Raw genomic sequence first — 26320 nt, forward strand, 5'->3', positions numbered from 1 at the left:
AATTAACTTAGCAACTACTTTTTCCAGTTTTTGGAGTGAAAAAAAAAAAAAAAAAAAATCATTTATTTGAAGCACAAAAGACCATGGCGAGGCAAAAACGATGTAAAACGGAGCACGAAAGATAAACGAGTACCTGAACGATGTGGCTCGCATCAAGCTCAAACCCTTCGTTTGAAATTGAAGAATCATAGAGACGACCACACTGATCCAGTCTCTGGCTCTCATCCCTATACTCCAATATCCGCTCCCTGCGTAACAAATGGACAACTAAGCAAAACTGCATGCTAACGAATTTAACATTTTTACGTAAAAAAGAAAAAAAGAAAAAGGGCTGAATTTCTGTGGATTTTTATAAAATCCATGCTTAATATATCATTAACACCGAAGATTACATATTTCCTTCAGAGGCAACTCGTGAGCAGCTATAAGATTAAAATACAATAGCGCAGTAAAGCAGATGATGTTAGAATTGCTAATGTTTCAGCACCGAGATCCTTGGATAAATTTCACACTTCTGCGGATGCGTGCTGCGGATATAACTAAACTTGATCTAAGCAGGCATCAAATTCCTTCAGAACTAAAGCAAATATGACAATTGAGAAAACCACAACTTGTTTTCTTCCTTCACATTTTAGCGGGAGCTTAAACTTTTGAGAAACCAAACAATTGTTAACGTACTCGATCTGAAGCAGAACCTTCTGAGAATCAGGATGAAGATCTGCCCACTTGGTACTATAATTAGCAGGAGTTTTATCGGCAGTGAAGAGAACAGTTGCTGCTGCTGTTGTTGCGGCTGCGGCTGCTGTTGGAGCTGCAATTGCGGTTGCTGCTGCGGCTGCTGTGGATGGAACAAACTACTCTGCTGTTGCTGCTGCGGGGGCTGAAACAGCGGTTGTTGCTGTGGCGTCGAGAAAAGAGAAAATGACATTATGTTATCTGCTTTCAGAAGGGGTCGTATCTGGTTAGCCGAAGGTCCTTCTTTAAGATTTGAAATCGAAACGAAGAAAACCCCGCTTTAAACCCTAGAGAGAAGGATTCCGGCCTTGAAGGCAAAACACCCGCGAGCCTCCTTTATGAAACTGTAATCGCCAGGGTGCATCAGATACTAATTGCTAATTATTGTTTATGTTCATCGATAATAATAGAGCGTCAGATCACCCTGCCCGGAATTTTTAGAGAAAGGGTCGTGGATAAATTTTTATTGGACTAAATTAATTTTATGGTTTTCAAGAGAATACCACTGGTACGGTCGCGCCTTTCTCTGGTTTATGTTTGTGCTTTTTTCTTGAGCTCTAACATGAGTTATCCTTTAGAAATGTAAAATCGAACAAGTAACTTTTCCTTGAAAAATAGATTAATAAAAACGTTTATAATAAATAATGTGCAATATTTTTGACATTTCAGGGAAAAGATTTGACAATTAGTAGTAACTTGTAAGAAAATTAAAAAATTGTTTAAATTTAAAAGGAGTGTAGTAGTCAACTTATTATTACTATATCGGTCCTTAATATAAAATTTTATTTGATTTTTATTTTGGTCCTAAATGTAAAACCCCAATTCATTTTGTTTCATATTTTATATTTTTTTTCAAGATAGTCCTTCTAACAATGATAATTCTAGTCAACACACTTAATTAGCAAGGATATTTTACGAAAAATAACACATATTTATTACAAATAACTAACTTAACTCATTTTTTTAATCTTTCAAATTAGTCAACTAGCTCTTATAATTAAGATAAGAGGTAGTACTAACTTTTATCTCTTTTTAAATTACAGAGCCATTAAAATTCTTTTTCTCTTTTTTTTTTGGGTCAAAGATCCATTAAAATTTATTCATCCCCTCCATCTAATCAATGCAAACGAGGGAAACAGTAAAACCTTTTTCCAATAAAATTCTCCTTATTCTATTCTTTCAGAACTAAACACATCCTATATGTAAAATAAGACACGCTATTCATAATTTATAAATAATGTTACTGTATATATAAATACGTATAAATTAACCTATGCCTCGAACCACCTCAATATCGTAATAATTTTGTTTATTTGAAGGAACTAATTAAGAGGTTTTTTTTTTTGGTGAAATAAGAGGTTTTTTTTTGTCCTAAGTGTGTCTTGATCCATTTTATTTATCATTTTATCAAACAAACTTATGTAACTCATAAACAAAATATACAATCTTATTACTAGAGTGTTTTGAAGGGGTTATATTGAATTTGTTCGTATTAAATGGTTTATTTAATTGTTAATATATCTAAATGAATCAAGTTATATTAAAAATTAGTGTTTGCAAGCGTACACGATACCAGAAAAAATTTATGCTGCGCATGAAAGCCGGTATATATTGATAATTTAGGTGGAGAGTGCAAGATAAGCGCTGTCCAAGAGACTGGGGTTTGAAAATCACAAGGTCGCTGTTCAAGTACTAGCAACTAATTATTGGATCACTGCAGAGCGCAGGTCAAGTTGCAAGGAGAGGATATTGTACGTTGATGATTTGATTGCGAGCTTTAAAAGATCAAACCTGGTCGTTGAACTAAACACCCCCTCTACATGTGCACTGCGTAACGTAACCTTCTTCATCCTTGGCTTCAAAGGCAGATAACTCTGGTCAAATTAGACCAGTTTGGGTTGAACTAATTTTTCTTTTTAAAAAAAATTAGGTCAACAAAATAAGTTGCTTATATAGTTGAGTTCAGGTTTCAAAGCAAATATTTTTGAAAATTAAATTATATATTTCCAGTTGAGATAAAACTTTGGTTTCACGTACTTTTTTATGAAAGACAGAATGACATAAAGGATAAATATTGTTACATCCCCACTGTATTAGATAATATTATCTCACAGACTTGTAGTGAGATATCAACTTGTACATTAATTTCAATCCACAACAGGTCCATTGCTTGATTTAAATAGTACTAGCTAGGGAAATGATTGCATGCAATAATAAAAGAAGACAAAATTGTAAAACGGCAGGACATATATGCTTGGAGAAACAAGAAAGACAAAAGCATGACAGAAAAATGAAGGGGAAATTAATGAATGGGCGTTGGGGGAACAATGACACTAAAGGTCACGAAGCTGGCGAAGATTCATGGGAGAAATGAATCTGGTGTCTCCGTCGACCAGCTGACCGGCGAGGATCAAGTTGGCAGCCTCACTTGGATGGTATGGATCCCAGAACACATGCTTGTCCCTGTCCGTGCACAAGCTTGACGTCGGCCCACATGGAATTATCCCTGCGTACTGCCCTCCATTTCCACAGCATGCTACACTCGCTGTTCTAAATCCTGCCATCATTATCATCATCATCATCGTCATATATAACTTGTTGATTCATCATTACATTATATTTTGGCCTTTCACTTCTAAATCCGAGAAGAGAGATTTCATTCTTACCGTATTTCTCATAATTCTGGATGAGTTCCATCACTAGATCGTACACATTGGCAAGCACAAACGTGGCTCCGGGGAGGTTGTCATTTAGTTCGGCAAGCAAATCCTTTAATCGAGCATTGTATTGAACTGCAAGCTTTTCTGCCAAATCCACACACTCATTTTCACCCAGCCGATTTATGGTCTTCTGGTAAGGTATGCACCCAATCGGACCAACGTTGGCCACCACAAATTTCCGAGCATCCAGCTTGTAAAGTCTCTGTCAAATTTATACATTTAACCGGGTTTGGTTAATATATATACATGCATGTGTGCGTATGATGCAATTTGATCAGAGTCTAAGTTAATATGCGCATACAGTGAGTTGAGCTCTGAAGTGATTAATCATATCATCGACGAAAGCATCTGGGCTCTCATTAATTCTTGCTCCAATGGAGACGAATGGGAGAAGGTAATTGTTGAGAAAATCATTTGATCCAACTGTGATGGAGAACATGGATTCCTTCATTATGAAATCTCTTGCCCTTGATTTTCCCAGCAATTTATCTATCTCTTTCCTCGTGATGTTAAAGTAGTCCACCTGAATATCCATTCCCAATCTATTCACCTGAAAATCAAAGTACGTTTACGTTTAGCCACACGACATGGAATAGTATTCATTATGTATTGCTTTTAGACTTGAAGAGCCCATATCATTTAAGTACTCACAAATATTCCTCCTGTTGCATTCAGAATCCCTCCTCCTCCAGAAGCATAATTCACTCCAGATAGTATAGCTTTGCCAGTTGCATTGGGGCCAAAAATGGCACAGCATAATTTGATTGCCCCAGTTTCTCTCCTGAAAGTTAAAGAAACCAAATGAAGAGTTCAGAAAGCAGCAGAATACAAACATATATGGCTAGATAAGTAATATATAAGAGAGAGAAATTAATTACCAACAATATCAGCAATGGTTCGTCCGTTGGTGAAGCGGCCGGTGGGATTTCCTCCGGAGGCCTTAAAATCAATTCCATTGGGCGTCATGTTTGCCCTGGACAGAGTTGACAGATAGTTGTTGTTTCCAGCGTCCACCAGGGAGTCCCCAAATATGAAAGAAGCTCCTAAACTATCATTCTTGGCAGCGTCTCCACGATAGCTCAGATTCACAACTAGAACTAGAACCACGACAATCTTGTAATAAAATGTCATCCTGGCCATGCCCTTCGTGCTCCGCAACTTCCTCCTAAATTAAAAAGATCACGAATGCACCAATGCAAGAGCTCAAAACCGATGGAGATACTTATAGTATGAGGAGCCTGCTGTTTTTTTTTAATTGATTATTTTTTCTTCACGAGAGAAAACTTTATTAATGAGCTAATTGCTTACACTGATTTCCAATTGGTTTGACCTTTTTATAACAATTTTAAAGAAGTGGACAATCTGATAACAAGTGTTCAGGGGGTAGGTCATCAACATATATGCCCAGATTTCTCAATCCTCAACGTGCTGGAGTCTTGGGGATTTTGCTTTTGCTGATGAGCTAGCTCATCGATCTCCACCTCAATGTCAAACAGAGAGCCTTAACTTTATTGATAGTGACGTATTTTAACTACGCGGCGCTGCGGAAGAATATACTGCGCAAGTTTAGGTATTGTTTGGTGAATAATGCGTAGTTTGCGTTGTGTGATGATTCCCATTGGCCACAAATATTGCATGTGTTCGTTTCATCCTATAAATGATGTCATCATCCATCTGAATCCAACGATCAAAGGAAGAGGATTTGGTCAAAATGGCGGAAGTATATTCAACTAAAGGAAAATGTGACCTTTTGGTCGATGTCATAAAACATGCATCGGCATAAATCAATGAAGGAATTAGATTCATCCAGATGATCTTTCGAAGTTGTACGGGCCCTCTGATTAAGCCCAGCCCATACTCACTAAACAGCGTCAAGACCAATTTCATGGTAAACGGGCAGATCAGTGCTCTCTGGCCTAATCTGGATCCATCATGACGCCCAAAAGAGTGGGAAAGTAAGCTTTTATTTTTGTGTTTAAAATATAATATTTTATAACAAAATATATGAAGTCAGAATAAATACTAACTCCGATCCTAAATATAAAAGTCAGTTGATTAATCTGAGTAAATTAAAAAAATAAGTTAAGTTAGTTGTTTGTTATAAATATGTGTTATCTTTTCTAAAATATCCTTACTAATCAAGTTCATTGGCTAGAATTACTATTATTAAAAAGACTATCTTTAAAAAAAAGAATAAATATGAGAAATAAAGTGAATTGAGATCTTATATTTAGGATCAAAATAAAATTAAATGAGATATTATATTAAGGATTGGAGGTAGTAATTAAAAATAACTAGTCCAAGAAAATGGTTTCATTTGTAAGAAGAAACTCATACTTAACAATGCCTCTTTAATTTTTTTTTCCTTTTCTTTTCTACGTCTCAATTCAAGTATAAATATGATATTGTTTTGAAGTTTAAAAAAATGATGTAAAAAATTACAAAACATATAAATTATAAAATTTATAAAGAAAAATACCAACAGTGGCACAGTGCATCTCCCGTAATGAGTCAACTTTATATATAAATATATAATTATATATATTCCAATATTTTTCCAGAACTTTATTTTTATTTTACAGTTGATCCCATATTTTAAAGAATTCAATGTGTGCAGTGTTTACAGTTGGCAAAACAAAATGTCAGTGTTTGTAGTGCTATCAATGCAGGACAAATATGGATTTGACTATTTAATTAATGAATTATGGCCAAAAGCCAAAAATATTTAAGTATAAAGTTCCCTTTTTACCCACGCACGGATGACAGACCCACACGGAGAAAACGCCGACCCACGTAGCGCAGTGGCGCGCTTCGCCGTCAACGTCATTCCAAATTCAAAATATAGTTTGACCGTTTGAGATTTAAAAATCAAAATCGGGGAACAGAAATAAGGGCAAAAATGGCCGCTTCAGTGAAATCCAGTCCCAATACTCCCCAGTTCGGCAGCAATGATCGAACCCCAACGATCGAGACTCAAAAAATGTCTCAATACGAGCAGTCCAGAGAGCAAAGAATCAGAGAAAACCGAGAGAGATTGGAAAAGCTAGGTATTGCAGATCTTTCCCTCAAGCTCAAGGCCCAGACATCTCAACGGCGCACCCGATTAGACCCGTCGCACTGTAAATCCCCTCAGCGAGCATCTGCTCCGAAGCCATCCGGACCTCTTCGCCGCTCTTCCAGGTTATCCTATCAAGACTCTCTTGTGTTTTACTGTTCTGACTTTACTCCTGAATCTGCTTATGATTTCTGTAGGAAATCAGCTAGCGGAAGCGAGTCATAGAAATGCGATTTTTATTTTTTATTTTTTCGGTCTGTACAAAGTATTAAAAAATAAATTGATGCTTAACCGGGTGGATATTCAGGCTTCACCTTGCTTTCTTGCCATCGGACATCGGCAAACAAACACCTCAAGTTTGATATTGCTTTCATCCCTAACACATTTGATAGTCAGCTGGACGAAATGCACTAAATCTTCATAACTGCGTAGTTTGTGGTTGTGCTGATGCAGTGTTATCCTGAAAATATACGGATTAATGATCAAATTTAGTAGCCGTTCTCTCTTACACATTAGCATCACCTTTTCCCTTTATTTCCTCCTCCTCATTATGATTTTTATTGTCTCTAGATTGCAGAACGTGATACCAGTGAGTTACTCAGAGGTGCACCCAAAGAATGATGAATCTCTGGAAAATGGAAAGTTTGTGACAGATCCAGATTCAAAGCCAGAAATTTACACCGAAGAACACGAGAAGCTGCTCGGTAACACGGAGAAGCCCTGGACATTGTTCGTGGATGGGTATGGGAAGGATGGGAAACGAATTTATGATTCCATCAACGGGAAAACTTGCCATCAGTGCAGGTTAGCTCTAGGCTTTTTAACCAGAGGAAGAGGAGGGAATGATTACCGTGGGATCTTTAATAATGTTATCTTGAGTTGAATCGTCTGCCTTGATGTTGTGTTTACTGATTGTTAAATTCTTTTTTCAAAAAAATGTTTTGATTTAGTCCATACGTGATTGCCCGCCACTTCACCGACAAGTGGTTGATGGGCCTGCCACCTTTGTCCTGGCCAACGTGACAGCCAATTCGACAATAAGTTCTTCGAAAAACCAAGACCCGAAATGTGGCCTTTTAGGCTGGGAGAGGAGATTTCAGCTAGCTGTGCAACTTCTAGTTTAATTGATGTTTCAATTCCCTTTCATTTCACACTTTTTCTTTGAACTTTGTTACTAGATGTAAATACTTTATTTTGCAGGCAAAAAACCCTGGGCTATCGTACCCAGTGTAGCCAATGCAACATGGTCCAGGGGCAATTTTGTGGAGATTGCTTGTACATGAGGTATGCGTTCAACAAGCTTTTCTCTCTCATACATTATTCGCCACGCATCCTGCAGTCAATGGTGATGCTATCCATTTATTGTTTGAACTCTGAAATCTTTCTTCAGTCAGCATAAGTGTATAACTAATTTGACCCACCCAATCAATTCAATTTCTCGGGCATGTAAATTCAGCACATAATTAGAACCATATTGAGTGAGATAATATACATATTGCCATCCACTAATGTTGATTTAAAATAATCGATCCAGCAATTTACGATCCACCATGAGTTTTGTTGTAGGTATGGGGAGCATGTACTTGAAGCCCTGCATAATCCAAGTTGGATATGTCCTGTTTGTCGTGGAATTTGCAACTGCAGTTTATGCCGTCAAGCCAAAGGATGGCCCCCCACTGGCTATCTTTATAGGAAGGTTACCCCTCTAAGTACTGACTGGATGCAAGCTTTGTTTCATCTATTATGTCCAGTTCTAGTTTTGCCTTAATTGTTGCATTCTCCATATATAAGGTATCGGCATTGGGCTACAAATCAGTTGCACACTTTCTCATTCAAACCCGTCGCGGTGGTGCAAATGTGGAGAAAGATGCAGATGATTCCGTCCCAGTTTCAGCAGAGAAGTCACCACCCGTTTCAGACGTAGGAGGGTTATCTAATGAGTCTCTTGAGGTCAATGAAAATAATTGTGTTGGCCCATTGAAACCTCAATCTGAAGATGATGGAGGTCAAGTTTCTGCTAAGAGATCATTGCTTTTTTCTGATGTGCAAGATCAGCATGACAAGGGTGAATGCTTGGATACTGTGAAACATCAATCGGGAAATGATAGAGGACAAGTTTCAGCAAAGAGATCATTGCCTTTTTCTGATGTGCAGGATCAGGATGGAAAGGTTGCCTGCTTGGATTCAGTGATCGCAAGTGCTTCTTCTACCGAAGTGAAAGACTGTATTGCTAGAAGACTTAGGCCCAGGGTTCAAAGATCGTGAATTTGGAGGGACCCTTTTTCTTTGTTCGCTAAACTAGGGTTATTTTGGAAATTAAGTACGCTTAATTTCCAAGAAATGGGGCACATTTTTGTGGTTTTATCGCCAAACTTGGTCGATATGGAAGTGTACCATCTCTTTTGTGGACTGGAAATTAAGTGCACTTAATTTCCAAGAAATGGGGCACATTTTTGTGGTTTTATCGCCAAACTTGGTCGATATGGAAGTGTACCATTTCTTTTGTTGAATTAGAAGGGTTATCTTTCTGTGATTAGCTCAACTTTCTCTCCCCATGTATATGTTGAAGACGAATCAGGAACAAAATGGAAGATGATTCTCAGTTGTTCATTAACCTTAAGCTCCTGTCTAGTAGCTTCTTTTTTTTTTTTTTTTTTTTAAAGCATCTACAAGGTACCTTTTTTCCCGTTTTGTGACAAGTGATGACTTGAAGAAAGACGCGAAAGCCAAACAAGTGAAACAGAACACAGTTGGAGGCATGCCAAAAGCCACAAAACGATGGGCCTGCCAAATTGAAAAATCCAAACAAGCAATGCTTACGATTGGTGTATGAGAGAGGGAAGAATATAGCCAAGAATGGCACACATAGCTAGGTTTGGTTGATAGAATGGTGCAAGGTGCCATTCCTATATAATCACTTTGAATAGATTAATGAAGAGATGGAATGTAACTAATCATCTTGAATGCAAAGACAAAAGCCAAATTACCCCTTAAACTACTCCAACTTTGCTATGCCCTCTATCTAAATCCTTCTGTTGGCTCTCAATATTTTTTCATACTGAGGGTCCCCCCAGCTCTAGTGGAAACTATTTAACCCTAGTGTGAGACAGATAACAAAAAAAAAAAAGAGGTTTGAGACTTTCCCCCCGAAAGACTAAGGATATTTTAGTCTTTTGACTATACTCGTCTCAATTTTTTTTTAATTTTTATCATATCATATATTATTTAGAAAATAAATGATTTTCTCTCTTATGCATGCCAAGCACAATTGTTTGATATCCATCTCCATTCATTCCCCCTCTTTATTCTACTTTCCATTTTTTTGGTATTGCAGAGAAAAGAAGAAATTGATATGAATGACCAAAGTATATTTAATTTTGCATTATCTTATCAAAAAAATAGTTCTTGAAATTGTAATTAACTTTTGTTAAAGTCTTTATTCTTATCAAATACTCCCTCCGTTCCTTATTATAAGAGACAAATAACCGAAGTACGTTGATAAAAAAAACAGTTAAAATTAGTTAAGAACAATTAATGTGTAAAAAGTATAATTTTTTTCCAAAAATACCCTCATTAATAAGGAAAGAGAGCATGAGAGAGAACAATTAAATTATTAAAAGAAAGAGAAGTGGGAGGGAGAGAGAGTGTGATTTGGAGACAATAAATATAGGTAAAATAGTAAATCAACACAAAAAAGTAGAGACAACTTGTAAGTGTCTCTTATATATAGGAACATGCCATAAGCATCAAATGTCTCTTATAATAAGGAACGGAGGGAGTATCATTTTCTTATTAATAGTAGCATCAATATATATTACTATTACGTTGGATACACATCATCTCTAAAAGTCCGTCTCGCATGAGAGAAATGAAAAGGAGGAGAGGAGAGAGAGAATTTTGATGAGCTAGATTTAAAAAAGTGATGAAATAGGGTTAAAAGCTTATAATTAATTTTTCTTACTCCTTTGTTTTTACATTTTTTTCTTTATTAAAAATTTATAACCTCCTTTTTTCAATTTTTTACATCTAGCTTATGAAAATTTTTCCTCCCTTTCTTTTCCTCCATTTCCCTCGTATCAAACATAGGGTAAGGATTTTGATCAAAATTGACAATAATATTAAGAATTGGTTCCTTAATAAAAATCTAGAAAGACTTTGATTCAAGGCAACCACGACCGTAAAAAAAAAAAAGAAAGTATTTTTCATAAAAACAAAAAATATGGTTGACAGCGTGTAAATGGGCGATGAACCGCCTTGGCCCTGGCCCTAGCCCTGTTTGAAGCTTTTTTTTTTTTGTTGCCCACCCAGTTCACTGGTCTCCCAACGGGGATTTCTGCATACGCTGAGGCTCGAACTCGAGACCTCACTTAAGCGGTACCAAGTCGCTTACCACTTGGACCAACCCCCGTTGGTGCCCTATTTGAAGCTATTCAATATCTTTTTCAGTCACTGGAACAGACAACCAACGGGATCCCCCGGGAATTTGGGTACAATCCATATGAAAAGGCCCAATAACTGTATAGTGATCCATCGACACATATGTTAACTTGCAGTGACCACAAGCAGTAGCACTACCTACCGAAGACAACACGCACCTGTTCCCCCACCTCACCTACCTTGGGATTCCATTGCTTTCAAAATTCTTCCTTTAGACACCCTTTGTTTCCAAGCTACATGAAAATTACTAGTATCAATAACAAATTACCAACTAATTGGTCTTACCAAATTTTGATAGTCTCGTGCAGTAAAAGTATAGTTTCCAATAATGTGAAAAATTCTTTTCACTTAGCTGACAATAACCGTCTATTCATTAAAAAAAATACCGCCAACAACAATGAACAGTTCATCGGTGTAGAGAAACAGAAGGGTTCACTTTATTGAGACCATTGAACATCATGCAAAAGCCGAACGAGCAGAATAATTTTGAAAAAAAAAAAAAAAGGAAGAGAGAAAGAAAAGGGGGGGTATGATAACGAGATAAAGAACATCCTCATCTCATGATTTTGAATTGTCAAATGAAGTTGGTCCTTTGGAGAAAGCTGAGATTGTGGTCTAAAGCGCATTATTATAGCTTTTGTGCGAACATGGACAACACAAATATGCAATAAGTGATGCCCTGCCTTGAGTGGGTGAGGTCCCCATTGATGGATCCTCCATTGAAGCAAAGTCATTTTCTTTTTCATTCTTAAGTCTCGGACACATCTCCAGAACCCCTTTTTCTAAATTCATTTTCTATTAATTCCTCTCTCCATCTTTCACCAGTGGGGTTGTGTGTTGTCGGATGGCGTGTTGTGTGTTGTGCCTATTGGCCATTGACATGCTTGATGCTTCCACACCAAAAAGAGTAACAAGTTCTTTCTTCTTCTTATTTTTCAACGTGATTATCTAACTGAGTTATATTTAAATGTCATTATGCTTAATTGAGAGTAACTATCTTGAAGGTATTTTTCAAATTTATACGAACTCTAACTCGAGATCCCGACTGAAGCGGTTAAAACTCCTTCAACTAAACAACTGCTGGTAATAAGTAAGAAGCTCTTTCTCAGTCTCTTTCACCTTTACCTTGGTTGCTTCCAAATGATTTTCCATTTCATGTGGTTCGGTTGTGAAGATGATCAGTGCCCCTTGATGTGGTTTTGACTGGAGGGTAATTTTGTTATCGCTTCATGTTGGTTGACTGGTCATGAGATGATGAGCCTATACCATATGATTTCAATTATTGTCTTCAAACTTCTGCACGTGCTGTCCATTTCCACTAAACATAATTAAAAAACCCCACTTTTATATCAAGCCCAACAAATAAAATAATACTATCTCATATCCTTAATATAACAATTTATTTAACTTCTATTTTAGTTATAAATATAAAACTCCAATTCATTTTGTCTCTCATATTTTTTTTTAAGATAGTCTTTGTAATAATGATGGTTCTAGCCAATGCACTTGGTTAGTAAAGATATTTTATGAAAGTAATATCTATTTATTACAAATAACTAATTAACTTAATTAGTTTTTTTAATTTACTCAAACTAGTCACTTAATTCTTATATTAAGTATGAGAGATAGTACAAAATAAAAAGCTTTATCTTGCTTTTCCTCGTAAATGCCTCGTTATATTCTTTCATTATTAAACATGGGGAAGTAGTCTGGCATGTATAGAGTACAGACTCTTGATCCTTGAAGTGTCACGAGTGGAGCTAAAAGACTTGAATGTCGAAGTAGTTTTTTATCAAGTGAAAAAAAGAAGAAGAAGACAGTGACCGAATAAACAAAGCAGAGCTTATGTCTGATGTTTGAAGCTGCCCTGGTCAACTGTTTATCAAATATTAAAGCATTCTCTTATAAACACTATGTTTCGTTTTCATAATACAAACTACATATCAAGTTGACAGGTTATATGCATATCTTTAATAATAGAAACAACAGATCATCGACTTATTCGGAGATGAAAACTACGCACGAGTCGTGGAAAAAATAAATTAGCAAAGTCAAAGGGGGAGAGCTGGCTGAAAATGCAAACAGTCAAAGGACGGAAATATGGTACTTTAATTATGAAGGGTCCTTGATTTGAATCAAGATTTTGTAATCTGTAGGACACAATACATCTTAAACTAATTGGCGAAATTCAATCGTAGCGTGATAAAATAAATAGGCAGAAGAATTATGAGAAAAAAAATTGTATAATTGATTTGCAGCGTATAAATAATAAAACGATGGACTTGAATGGGTGAAGAGGGGTGGAGAATACGGGGAGAAAACTAGAATTTTCAGTGTGCCTGCTTTTGACAAAGGAAAAGAACAAACACCAGTCCACCTACTCGCCCTTTCGCCATTAGTCAAATTGTTCCATGGAAAACGAATAATGATGTCAATAAAGTTAAAAGCAGACGGGGAAAAAAATCTGTAATGTCGTAACTGCTTTTTCTCTTTTCCTGGCCACTTAGCTTCTAGGGTTTTGTGCCTGCCCATTCATACAATGGAATCCTAGATTTGGAGTTACGAAAGCAGTATCTTTTGCCGCCTTTGGCAGTTCCTAATTTAGATTCCTTTTGTTTGTGCATGCAAATTCTATTGGTACTGGTATTTGGTATGTTTACGTTCCAGTAAGTTCTAACTATGGTACAAGTTTTTTGATTTGTTGGAGATATATTTGCAAGTTGAGTTGATCTGAGGATGGATTCAATTACAGTTGTATCTCTCACGTGTTCAAACCGTTATTAACTAAACAGTATTGCACATTATAAATGTTACTTTTCTGATTCTAAATATAAGACTCTTTTCAAAATGTAATTTATACTATGAAATAAGTAGTATATTTGACGATGATTGTATTATTACATGCAACTCATAATTTGGAGGTTAACGTTGTAGTCACATGATGAAATGATGTGGGAGAAGGTATAATGGAGGGAGATGCCATTAATACTGAGCTGTTCAAAGTGGGTTCGGCCCTCTCGAGGAATCATTGCATTCTTACAGATAAGCGTGTTTTTACTTTTTTATGCAGGGAGTGAAGACAGAGGCTCGTTCAATGAGTGGCTTTGCTTTTTGCCATGGACGCAAAAAGCAGCCACAAACCGCCACAAACCAGATAAAGGCTTCTAACTTTTCCATTAATCCTATTCTTTTCTTCCTCGGCATTCTTATCTTATTCTATCGGGATTTTTATTTCCAGTAAGCACCCCTCTCGGGTCTCCCCTAGGCAGTAGCCTGCCCCTTTGATTTAGATCTTGTACAGTGGTGAGTAAAATGTTGAGAGAACTACTGTGAAATCTCACATCAGAGAAATAATTATCAAAAAGTCTTAATAATAACCTCAACAGTTTATAATAACAAGTCTTATAATGAAGAATGACAATCTTTAAAATTTGTTTTTCAATTATTTTTCTTATTTAAGACTTCATTGTAATTCTTTCTAAAATCTTTTGCCCTCTTCTCTCATATCTATCGAGCTGTGTGGGCCTAAAGCCTTACTCTGAGATGGACATTTTCTAAACCATTTCCTCTAGTTTTATACATAAACTTCATTTTTTGGAAAAAAGTCTGGTTTAAAATATAAGCTTTATTTTTTAGTTTGTTTAAGTATTTATTACTTTTTTTTTCCCTATTTTGCTTTTAATTGGTTGCATTTAGTACTTTCTCTCTTTTTTATTAATATTATCATCATATATTCTTTTTTATTATTTTTTTCATTTATTGTCTCTCTTATTTACTTTCTTAGTAAATAGGGACAAACTTAGATGAAATAATATTTTTAACATATTTATTATTTTTAGCTAATTTTAATTGTTAGTTTATTAAACGTAATTCAGTTATTTAAAATATTATTTTGTGGAGGCAAATGGTAAAAGACTGGCTAGCATTGCAGTTTGTGTGTGGGGAAAGGATCAACCGCACCACCTAACCTAATTAAATATGGATGTCCTGATTAACTTCCAATAATATTTCCTGTGTCCTTCTCGATTACTAATCCCCACAGTATTACAATTTATAAGGCTTTTTGAAGCAAACTATGAACATTAATGGACCTTACTAAATACATTTAAACTTTTTATAAGAGAAAAGTTTATATGAGTTGGATTCTGAAAGCTCATCAGTCTCAGAGTTTAAAGAGCACTTGCTAAAGTATTTATAGATTGCCTATCAATAAGATTTTTAAATCCATGATTTTTATAGTGAAACCATTATTATGGGACAAAACTAAAAGATCGTTGAAGCTCAAGACATTAGTGACGGGGACATTTGTTTGTTTTCTGACATCAATAATTAAGTGTTTTATTTAAGTTGTTCGGAAAAATGAGTTAATACCACTTTATTCACGGTGCAGGTTCAGTTAATGAGTCACGTTTTAACTGTCAATCCACTAAACAAGGAGGATTGAATAAGACCCCCGTTGCTGGTTTAAAAAAAAAAAAAAGGACTCCCTGTTTAATCCGCTCTTCGGAGCAAGTTGACCTATTTAACCAATTTAACTTGCAGTTTTAATATCACTGAATTTGATAAAACCGTTAATCCTTTTCGTTTTTTGCTTTCATATTCAATAAATTGCTTCTCACAAGATGCTTCCATTTTGTATGTTTTTTCCCTCCTGCTACTTGTAGGCCAATTTTTAAAAGCTTCTATATCATATATACATAAATTTAAGAGCAACTAATTCCGCTGGCATGGATATTGTTAAGTAATTAACTAATTATATCGAAAATAAATATTAAAACACACATACGAATAAGACTGGGTTAAAATTTATTTCATTACTCAACTAGGACCATTTTTTTTTAAAAAAAAAAAGCGATATAGCTCTAAGAACAACGTTTTAATTAAAATTTTAATTTATGCAAATGAATAAAAAGCGGGTTATGAATAAAGATGGGGGTGAGTATTAAAGAAATATTCATAAAGTTTTATGGATGCATTGCGAGTTATCATGTTAGAAATGTCAACCAAGCAGAGATAATGTTTGGGGTGATCTTTGAAGGCATCTCTTGCATCTGTGGCTTTGATTTATCCTGTGGCAGGAGTTGACCAGTCCTCCCTCAACAGTCAACGTGTTATTTAAATCACGCAGCAATCTCGTTTTTCTCATTTAAGGGATAAATAAATATTATTAAGCTGGCACGACAAACTCTGGCCAAAAACAAAAGGGCTGGCACAACAAACAAAACCCTCAAGCAAACTATCATTTTCTCTTGTTTTTTTTTTGGGCACAAAATCAAGCATGTTACCCTCAATACAAGGACCGACTTTGCGAATTTTTATAATTCAACAGTTGGGTTTGGATTATATATATTTTCATGCAATATTTTGTCAGCAAAAAAAAATCAGCAATAAAAAATAATGTTACATAAGCCACACCATCTATAAACTATAAGCAATGTGACTTCTATCAATAGGGTATTCACTTTCCCGGTCAAAAAAAAAAAAACAGGGCATTCACTTTAGTTTCCAAGCAAAAATCAAAATCTGACACTGCAGGAGAAAAATAGAATTACAGTATTGGTTTCCTTCAGTTTGAATTCGGAGATTTGAACTTCAAAGCAACATCTTTGGAGGAAAAAGTAAAGCGAGAACCTTTGGGACACCAATGCAGTTTTATGAAGAAATTCAAAAGCTCTGTATTGTAACACAAGGAACTTTTGACTTGACGTTGCTCATTGCCATACACAAAACAAAATAGTCTCAAAATACCACAGGCAATTCCCAAGTGCTATCAAACAGAACAGATAAAATTAAGGGAAAATTTCACTGTAGGACCGCAGAAGACAATTAATCTCAAAGAGCCCCTAAAACTTTCTGAAATCTCACTGCAGGACCAAGGGGCCAATCTGATATTAATTCCACAAATGAAATGACGCCACTGCCCCTAGTAGGAGGGAGCAAGTGCGGGAGAGTGCATTTGCAATGAGAACTAGCCAATTTGCAGAATAAATACATATGTTCACACGTGGAATCAGTCCGTTCACATGTGGACTGGTTCACCTGATGCATGCGTTCGTGAGGGAACAAGTGTGGGAGACGCATTTGCAAGGGGAACTAGCCAATTTGCAGATGAAATACATATATTCACACGTGAAATCAGTCCGTTCACATGTGGACTGGTTCACCTGATGCATGCGTCAGTGAAGGAACAAGTGCGGAAGAGCGCATTTGCAAGGGGAATTAGCCAATTTACAGAATAAATACATATATTCACATGTGGAATCAGTCCGTTCACATGTGGACTGGTTCCCCTGATGTATGCGTCCGTGAGGGAAAAAGTGCGGGAAAGCGCATTTGCAAGAGGAACTAACCAATTTGCAGAATAAATACATATATTCACACGTGGAATCAGTCCGTTCACATGTGGACTGGTTCACCTGATGCTAAGGGTAGTGGCGTCATTTCGTTTGTGGAATTAATATCAGATTGGCCTCTTGGTCCTGCAGTGAGATTTCAGAAAGTTTTGGGGGCTCTTTGAGATTAATTGTCTTGTGCGGTCCTACAGTGAAATTTGCCCTAAAATTAATGGTGTAGTCAATAAAAGACCTCATTTTTAGTGGGTGAATGATCGCGCGATTATGAATTTATAATCTAAACCAATCTAATCAATGTTTTATTTTAAACTATAATCTTTTTACTGTATTTTATAAAACAAAGTGATTGTGAAAATAATTTTCTTTTGTTTTTTTAACGATCCTACTGGGAAAAGGAAGACCAAGAGGATAAAGTCGCAGTAAACTAATAAATAAAAAAAGAAAAATGCTAATTTACTGAGGAGACTTTCCCCCCTCCTTGATTGGAGAGAAGATACGCAGTAAGTACCATAATAATGACAATATAATGAAAATATAATTAAAACAAACCACTACGTTGGGGGCGAGTGTTAATTAATCAGGGTTTTGGAAATACAAATCTAGAGCTTCTTGGGGCATCGGACTTCGAACTCTGGATTGCCCAGTTGGACAGAAAACAGCTTTTACAAGGCAGCTGATTATTTGACTTGAGGCCTGAGGAAAGGCTCTTGTGGGTCCCATTCAACGCAGACGAGGAAACCACAATTTTAATTTCAATTAAATGAAATAAGTGCGGGCCTAATAACCGAAAAAAATAATCACAATTTGGATTTTGTGAGAGTCAATGTCCGTGCTTCCTGTATGTTAAAGTTGATTTTGGAGCGAAACAAGATTGCGGGGGCACGGTTCTTGGTCAAAGAGATACAGTACGTGGGATTAATTAATCTCCCGCATTTGCTTTTCTTTGGTTTTCGTTTTTTTTTTTTTTTCACTTTTTGGTTGTTTGGTGAAAAAAATCAATACCGGTGTTTTGGTTTTACTTCTGTCCTGGTGAAAGAGCATCTGATAGAATGTGAACTGGGAAGGGCTTTGCTTTAACTCCGCCGCACTGGAGAGAGGAATCAGAGAGAGAGGGGGGAGGAGAGGGGGGGATAGGTCTCCGAAGTCTTCCTGGTGTTTGGTTCCCGTCGAAGTTATGTGTTTATGTCAGTTCCGTATAATTCTCTGTGAAACCCCACTTGTCGCAGATTCTTTTCTTTCCGGTTTCTGGTGGCCGGGGGCTGATTTGTGACTGGTCGGGATCTGGGTTGAGTTTTAGGTCTCGAGTCTTTGACTTTCTTTGTGTTTCCTGGCTTTCCTTTCTGTTTCGAGGATTGGGTGTTGAGACCCATTCTGGGTTCGGGAGAACTTTTGGTCAGTTTTTGCGTGAAACGTTGTGCTAAATTGCTTGTTTTCTCTGTCAGAGTGCCGAGATTTCTTGTTAGAGGTCTTGCATTGGTTAAAATCTGTGATTTTTGGGTTTGATCTCTGCGTAAACCGAAAGCACTAGTCTTTACGATCGGCTTCCATATTGCCCTTTTTTCTGTTTCAGGAGTCAAGGGTCTGAAACCAAACTTGTTTCGCATGGGCTAACTCCTTTTGCTGGTATTGTTTGAACTGTCTGGTCTACTTCCACACAGGAGGCTATCATGCATCTTTCACTATGGAAGCCCATTACTCACTGCGCTGCTCTGATCATGGACAAAAAGAGCAGACGTAAGGATGAATCTACAGTTGAAATGAGAAGAAGCCGGTCAATTCTTCGGAAATTACAGGAGAACAAGCTGAGGGAAGCTCTTGAAGAGGCTTCTGAAGATGGGTCACTCATCAAATCTCAAGACATGGAAACCGATTCGCCTGGCAAAATGGACGAAAGCCTCGGGAGATCCCGGTCACTTGCCAGGCTTCACGCTCAGCGTGAATTTCTTCGAGCAACTGCGCTTGCTGCTGAGCGCATATTTGAGTCTGAGGACGAAATTCCCACTCTTCAAGAAGCTTTCAGCAAGTTCCTTACAATGTATCCCAAATACCAGTCATCGGAGAAGATCGATCAGTTGAGGTCGGATGAATATTCGCATTTGTCTCCAAAGGTATGCCTTGATTATTGTGGATTTGGACTGTTCTCTTTTGTTCAGACCATTCACTATTGGGAGTCCTCTACATTTAGTCTGTCTGAGATAACTGCAAATTTGAGTAACCATGCACTTTATGGTGGCGCTGAAAAGGGAACCGTGGAACATGATATAAAGACTCGAATCATGGATTACTTGAACATACCTGAGAATGAGTACGGTCTTGTCTTTACTGTCAGTAGAGGATCCGCATTTAGATTGCTGGCTGAGTCATACCCTTTCCACACAAACAAAAAATTGCTGACCATGTTCGACCACGAGAGCCAGTCTGTGGCTTGGATGGCTCAATGTGCCAGGGCGAAGGGTGCAAAAGTGCACAGTGCGTGGTTTAAATGGCCTACCCTGAAACTCTGTTCCACTGATTTGAGGAAACAGATTTCAAACAAGAAGAGGCGGAAGAAAGATGCTGCTACCGGTCTTTTTGTGTTCCCTGTTCAGTCTAGAGTAACTGGGGCCAAGTATTCTTACCAGTGGATGGCACTAGCGCAGCAAAACAACTGGCACGTCTTGCTTGATGCAGGGTCATTGGGTCCTAAGGACATGGATTCGCTTGGCTTGTCTCTATTCAGGCCAGACTTTATAATCACGTCTTTTTACAGGGTATTTGGTTATGACCCCACTGGATTTGGATGCCTTCTCATCAAGAAATCAGTTATGGCAAACCTTCAGAATCAGTCAGGGAGCACTGGGTCTGGAATGGTGAAGATCACTCCTGAATTTCCTTTGTATTTGAGTGACTCTGTTGATGGTTTGGACAAATTGACTGGGATTGAAGATGATGAAGTCACTGGGATGGGTGAAAAGCCTGGTGAACCTCGTCAAGGATCACAGTTGCCAGCCTTTTCTGGTGCATTTACATCTGCTCAGGTCCGAGATGTATTTGAGACTGAAATGGATCAAGATAGCTCTGAAAGAGATGGAACAAGCACCATATTCGAAGAAACTGAGAGTATTTCAGTTGGGGAGGTGATGAAGAGCCCTGTCTTCAGTGAGGATGAGTCATCGGACAACTCTTATTGGATTGATTTGGGACAGAGTCCATTGGGATCTGACCACACAGGTCAACTGAATAAACAGAAGATAGCTTCCCCTCTTCCGCCCTTTTGGTTCAGTGGAAAGACGAATCAAAAGCGACATTCTCCTAAGCCAACTTCTAAAATATATGGGAGCCCCATGTATGATGATAAAGCAGCAAATCTTGATCCTCATGATGACCACCACGTGCTTTCATTTGATGCTGCTGTGCTGTCAGTGTCACAGGAACTTGATCATGTAAAAGAGGTCCCTGAAGAGGAACATTTTGCTGAAGCGAGTGACTTTTCAAGAAATGGTAATGGGTCTGATCATTTGTTTGTCAATGAGATTGAGGAAGAACCAGGAACTAGTGAAGCAGCTAATATTGGATCCGTACCAGCTGTTGCTTCAAAAGGATCACGGACTAATAATTCATCTTCTGTTGCTCAGCATCACAGCTTTGAAAATGGCTGTACCTCTGAAATATCCTCTGAGATTAAAGAGAGTGCCATAAGAAGGGAAACTGAAGGTGATTTTAGATTGCTTGATAGAAGGGAAGGGAATCGATATGGTGGTGGTAGATTTTTCGGTTTGGAGGAGAATGAATCATATAACAAGGGAAGAAGAGTCTCGTTTAGCATGGAGGATAATCGTAAAGAGTGTCTTAGCCATGCCTTGGAACCAGGGGACATATGTGCAACTAGCTTAGAGGATGAAGAGTACACAAGTGATGGAGAATATGGTGATGTACAAGATTGGGGCAGGAGGGAACCAGATATAGTATGCCGGCACTTGGATCATATTAATATGCTTGGTCTCAATAAAACCACACTTAGACTTCGATTTTTGATTAATTGGCTGGTCACCTCTTTGCTGCAACTGAAGTTGCCGGGCCTAGATGATAAAGCAAATCTTGTCCAAATCTATGGTCCAAAAATTAAATATGAAAGAGGTGCAGCTGTGGCTTTTAATGTCAGGGACAGAAACGGGAGGCTAATCAATCCGGAGATTGTTCAGAAGCTTGCTGAAAAAGAAGGAATCTCTCTGGGCATTGGTTTCCTGAGTCACATACGAATTCTTGATAACTCAAGACATCATCGTGGTCCTCTGAGTCTTGAAGATACAACTCTTTGTAGGCCAATGGAGAATGGTTGTCGTGATGGAAAAGGTGGCTTTGTTCGTCTTGAAGTTGTTACAGCTTCTCTGGGATTTCTGACTAATTTTGAGGATGTGTATAAATTGTGGGCTTTTGTTGCAAAGTTCCTTAGTCCTTCATTTATCCGAGAAGATAGCCTTCCTACTGTTCAAGAAGGTTCAGAGACATAAGATCAAAACAAAATAGCTTCTGGTGATTTTATTCAATTTTGGAACTGGACTTGAAAAAGATTATTTTCAAGAAGTTTTTAAATTGGCTAGCTGCCGGAATCTGCAAAAGAATGGATCAGTGATCTTTTGTATGCTGCCAGATAGACAATTACTCATCTCTACTTCAAAGCCACACAAGGAAAGCTGGTGAATATTTTTAATTCATGTTTCTTGTTACTTACATATTTTACTTGCCTCTTCCATCTTGTTGGAGAGTTGGCTTCAGAGATTTGTTACTACTAGAAAGCCAGTGTACTTGACTCAGATTGTATGAGTGGGACTTCTATCAGTAAACATTTTGCTTGTGTTGCATACAAAAGGATTTGCAACTTCTGTACAAAGTTAGAGCTTATCTTATGCTGTTGTCTGATACCATTCAGATCAATAACTGTGTTCTGACTTTGATGTCTTTGATGTTATAACTGAAAGTTATATTTGACTGGGAAGCGAGAACTGAACCCTGACACATGCATCTCTATGGTGAATTTATAACAGCTCGGAAAAGATTAATTATTTCAGTAAAGTTTTTCTTTCTACTAATTTTTTGTCATTTGATGGTACAAGAAAGTCAGAATTAAGTTTAAAAAATCCTGTGACTTAAATAACTTAAGTCCAATATGCCAAATAACGTTTCATTTGATTATTTCTGATGCCTTAATCTGGGGTGTTTAAGGCTTAGTCCTTTGTCCGGTACTGTAATGGATGCTAAATTGATCAAAAGCTTGTTTGGAATCACGATTGAAAATACTTATTAACATATTTCATGTAAGTCGGAACAAAATTTTTCTTACATATTCATCTTGTATTTCGTAAATTATGATTGAAAAGCTACTTATAAGTCATTTCAAACGAGTATCAAACTGTTTGGTGATTTTCTCTGCTTAACTCAATAACAGTTTGGACTCCCCCCCCCCCCCCCCCGGTAACAAACAGGGCTTCTACCATTCATCTTGACTTAGGCTGGTGATTAATAGGTGCCATTTTTTGTAAAATCTTAAACCAGCAAGTATACTTGATCGCTGGAAGATTCTCCGACTGTTATCTTCTTGTATCAGAGTTGATGTGCATGAATTTTCTTGGGAAAGCTTAGAAATTTTGTAATAAAGAAAGCCAAGGAGTTAGTTTTTCAGCTTTACTATCAGGCAACAATTATGGCCACTTCACTGTGAGGGTTATGCTTACTTTTTATTCTTCCTTTTGTTTTTGTTTTTTTGTTGTATGGATGATGGTAGGGATATTAGCACCGCAAGCTTCAATTTATTAGATCAAATGCTTTTGAAAAGGAGGGAAGAAAAATAATGAGAGGTTAGAACACTTTTTAATATGCGCCTTTAATGTAGTTTTGCTCTAACACCAACATTTAAAGGGCCGTGAATCTGTGAATAAGCAAAAGAAAAGCGTTTTGATTGTAAAAGAAATGAGGATGTAGATGACTCAAGTCTATCGCAGTTATATCAGCGGTGCCAATGGCCAAGGCAAGTGTCAGCATCTCTCTATTATTACTTTGTTGATTTCTTCTCTAAGCCTATGCCCAAAAGTTCACATCAGAAGTTTAGACCCATTTATTTCTGCATAAAAATAACTTGTTTTGTTTTTTAAGAAGTGACTACAAGCAGTCCTTAAAATATACTACCTCCGATATTATTTATAAGGTCTTGTTTATAGACTACAAACGAGACCTTATAATTAAGACCGGAGGTAGCAGTAGGTTTATCTTTTACTTATGTTGTGCCCTATCAAATTAAAGACGTTGATGATAAATTATCATAAACTTGATATATCACAAAATTGGCGTGCGTACCCCCCCCCCCCCAAAAAAAAAACCCTTTTTCAAGAGGTTCAGTAATCAGTTAATGTGCTTCCCATTTCAAATCTTCAGCTTAAGGTCACTTCCCTGAATGAGAATTGATATGATCAGGAATCTTAAATTGGATAGCGGATAAAAGGAAAAGGAAAGAAATAGATGTGCCTGATTGTTGATTTATGGATGATCTATGGCGACTTAATGTGAATTCTGTACATCAGTTTCTTTCCAGACAGAATGCAATTCTGCTATTTAATGATTTCCGTGATCATCACAAGCATTGACAGTGACATCATGCCTTTTTACGTTAATCTGTGGACAGCATCTCAATCTCGATAGCTTTTTTTTTTTTTTTTTTGGAACTGAACAATCTCCATGGTTTTTATTTGTCTTGTTTGGGCAATATCAGGAGAGGATTTATGTAAGTGGAACCACTGCATTTTGTCCTCCAGGTTCGTTGTTCTGTTATGCCTTATTGTTTGATGATTCCCGATTGCGTTGATTTTGCTCCAAGTTTTGTTTTGTTGCTCGTTGATTTTGAAGATCCCCCCCGCTGTGCTCTCTGGATAAAATATAATCGGAGCTTCATGTTAGGATCTACTGGTTTATTAGGACGTCCTGCTGGAAATTGTGAAGCTTGTAAGTTTTGTCTTGGATTATTAATATTGACTTTGTATAATCATACTGTTTAGAAAGATTTTTTTTTTTGTTGGAACTTCCTATTATAATATAGCCATCTGGATTTAGACTCTCCTTTTGTCCTTCATATTTTGCAATCAAATTTTCATACTATTGGAGTAGTGATGTGTGTGTGTGTGGGAATAGGGTGATTTAATTTACTCTATATATTATTCAGATGCTTCCATCCCAGTTCTCAAAAGCTGACCCTTCCTAGATGCAGAATGCAGAGGTCGTCTAATGATTCTGTCGAGGTTTGTCCTAAACATTTTGGATCATTATTTAGTACTTCGAAGAATCTATCTGATACTGTTGGAGGATGGTTTCGGCACAGAGGTTATGGCCCTCTTCTGATAGGCAAGCTCAGCACGACGAGCAACAATGGTTGAATGCTTGGATTCATGCAATGAAGCCAATTGCGTCTTTAGCCTAAGCTAAGTGAAGACATATAGCTGGAAAACTTAGGCCTCAGCTTAAAAAGACATGAACGGGATTCTGACAGGTTTTTTTTTTTTTCTTTGGAAATTGATATCTGCTTGATTTCCAGGAACTCTCCATATTTTGAGATTTTATCAGTGTAACTAAGATATATTGTGAACGTGGAAGTTTCACATCTCTTTTACAGAATTAAAGGCGATGGCAGCATTGTGTTGTTGGATTTCAAACCTTGTCAAGTCTGTTGAATCAAACGGAAACATGAAATAAAAAGGAAGATGATCATTATCAATTAAGTTTTAGTTTTATCCCTCTATCATATAAATGATATAATCGTACTAGCTACTCATTTAGTTTAATAGGTTTTTCATCACAAGCGATGATGAAAAGCATGAAGGCCGAATAAGAAAAACAAAATGGCTGCAAAAGCTTTAATCCCAGAACTCACAGAAGAGGAAGGAAGCAACACCAAGTCATAAAGACCAAGGATGGCTGGCAGCTAGAGCAGCTAGACAAGGCGAGAGTTGTCCTTGTGCTGCACTTAAGCCTTAGAAACACCACGCAGTCTGCTTCAAACGTGAACGGAAAACACAAATGTCTATCCAACCTAATTGATAAGGTGAAATCAACAAGGAACGTGGATTAAAACATTTTAGGTGGGATGCAACCGGTTGATTTGATGGGTTGACTTGATGTACAGATTACTTATAGGCTTTACTTATTTTGTGGCCTTTGTAAGTTAAGACGACAGAGCTTGCTTAACCACAAACGGTTGAGTTGACATTTATGTGCGATTGGCAGGCCACTCTGCTTATGACTGGAGGTTGACCCTTCAAAGTGGATTTGCTTGTTTATCCTGAAGCTAGTCAATTTCCTTTTTCCGCCACCGGAAACTACAGCAGGGTCCATGGAATTTCGACAATTTAAATTAAATTAGGAAAAGGCCCAATAATAATAAAAATACGAACACTACCAAACAAGAAGAAGCATACGTAGACCTGTTTTTCTAACCCACCTGCCGTTCGGGACCAACTGCGGGAAGAATTGCATGGTTTGTATCAAATAGTGTTTAAAAAAAGGGAGAAAGAGCAAGAAAGAAAAAGAGACATGATAGCAAGACAAAGAAGATCTTGAACTCATCATTTTGAGTTGTCAAATGAGGCTGGTGCTTTGAAAAAAGTGGAGTTTGTCGTCTAAAGCGCATGATTATAGCTGTGTCGTCCTAACCATCCTCCTACCTAGGAAAAAGGCCACCCATGGATTCCCCAGTCAGCCAAGGTCATTTTTGATTTGGCTGTTTCTGGTTCTAACCTTTTCTTCGTGAAAAGATGCTTATATTGCCATACAAACCATCCTCCTACGCAGTGAGATATAGTACTTGTGAATTTTATCCTGGCATCATTTTATTGGAAAATGGATGATGATCCCCATTCCAAACCGCCCTCCAAATGATTTCAATTAGTGCCTCAAGTTCTTCACCCTCTATTCCTAAACTGCCTTCCAAATGGTTTAAACCCCTTTTATCTGGCTTCTTGCAAATTTTGTACATGGCTAATTTTATCACAAATTAACAT

At 37.3% G+C, this 26320-nt stretch overlaps 2 protein-coding genes and 1 pseudogene across 3 annotated transcripts; 2 read left to right on the forward strand and 1 right to left on the reverse strand.

The window, feature by feature from the left end:
• Positions 1-2832: 2832 nt before the first annotated feature.
• LOC114747539 (GDSL esterase/lipase At2g23540-like) lies at positions 2833-4595 on the reverse strand (annotated as a pseudogene).
• Positions 4596-6342: 1747 nt separating this feature from the next.
• On the forward strand, positions 6343-9130 carry LOC114747541 (cell division cycle-associated protein 7-like). The gene is made up of 5 exons (XM_028935888.1): positions 6343-6635; positions 7081-7314; positions 7711-7794; positions 8077-8206; positions 8302-9130. Exons 1-5 carry the CDS (start codon positions 6355-6357, stop codon positions 8773-8775), a joined length of 1203 nt encoding a protein of 400 aa, XP_028791721.1. The 5' UTR covers positions 6343-6354; the 3' UTR covers positions 8776-9130.
• A 9257-nt stretch (positions 9131-18387) lies between these two features.
• Positions 18388-25023, forward strand: LOC114747540 (uncharacterized). 2 transcript variants are annotated; one of them, XM_028935886.1, is made up of 2 exons: positions 18388-21976; positions 24535-25023. In XM_028935886.1, exon 1 carries the CDS (start codon positions 18968-18970, stop codon positions 21788-21790), a length of 2823 nt encoding a protein of 940 aa, XP_028791719.1. In that variant the 5' UTR covers positions 18388-18967; the 3' UTR covers positions 21791-21976; positions 24535-25023. The 2 variants fall into 2 exon arrangements, with proteins under 2 accessions (XP_028791719.1, XP_028791720.1); XM_028935887.1 differs by lacking the exon at positions 24535-25023 and adding an exon at positions 23062-23131.
• The last annotated feature ends 1297 nt before the right edge of the window (positions 25024-26320 follow it).

Source organism: Neltuma alba, unplaced genomic scaffold, assembly GCF_004799145.2.
Source record: "Neltuma alba isolate B1F8T4 unplaced genomic scaffold, ASM479914v2 tig00005353_pilon, whole genome shotgun sequence".
Lineage (NCBI taxonomy): Eukaryota > Viridiplantae > Streptophyta > Magnoliopsida > Fabales > Fabaceae > Neltuma > Neltuma alba.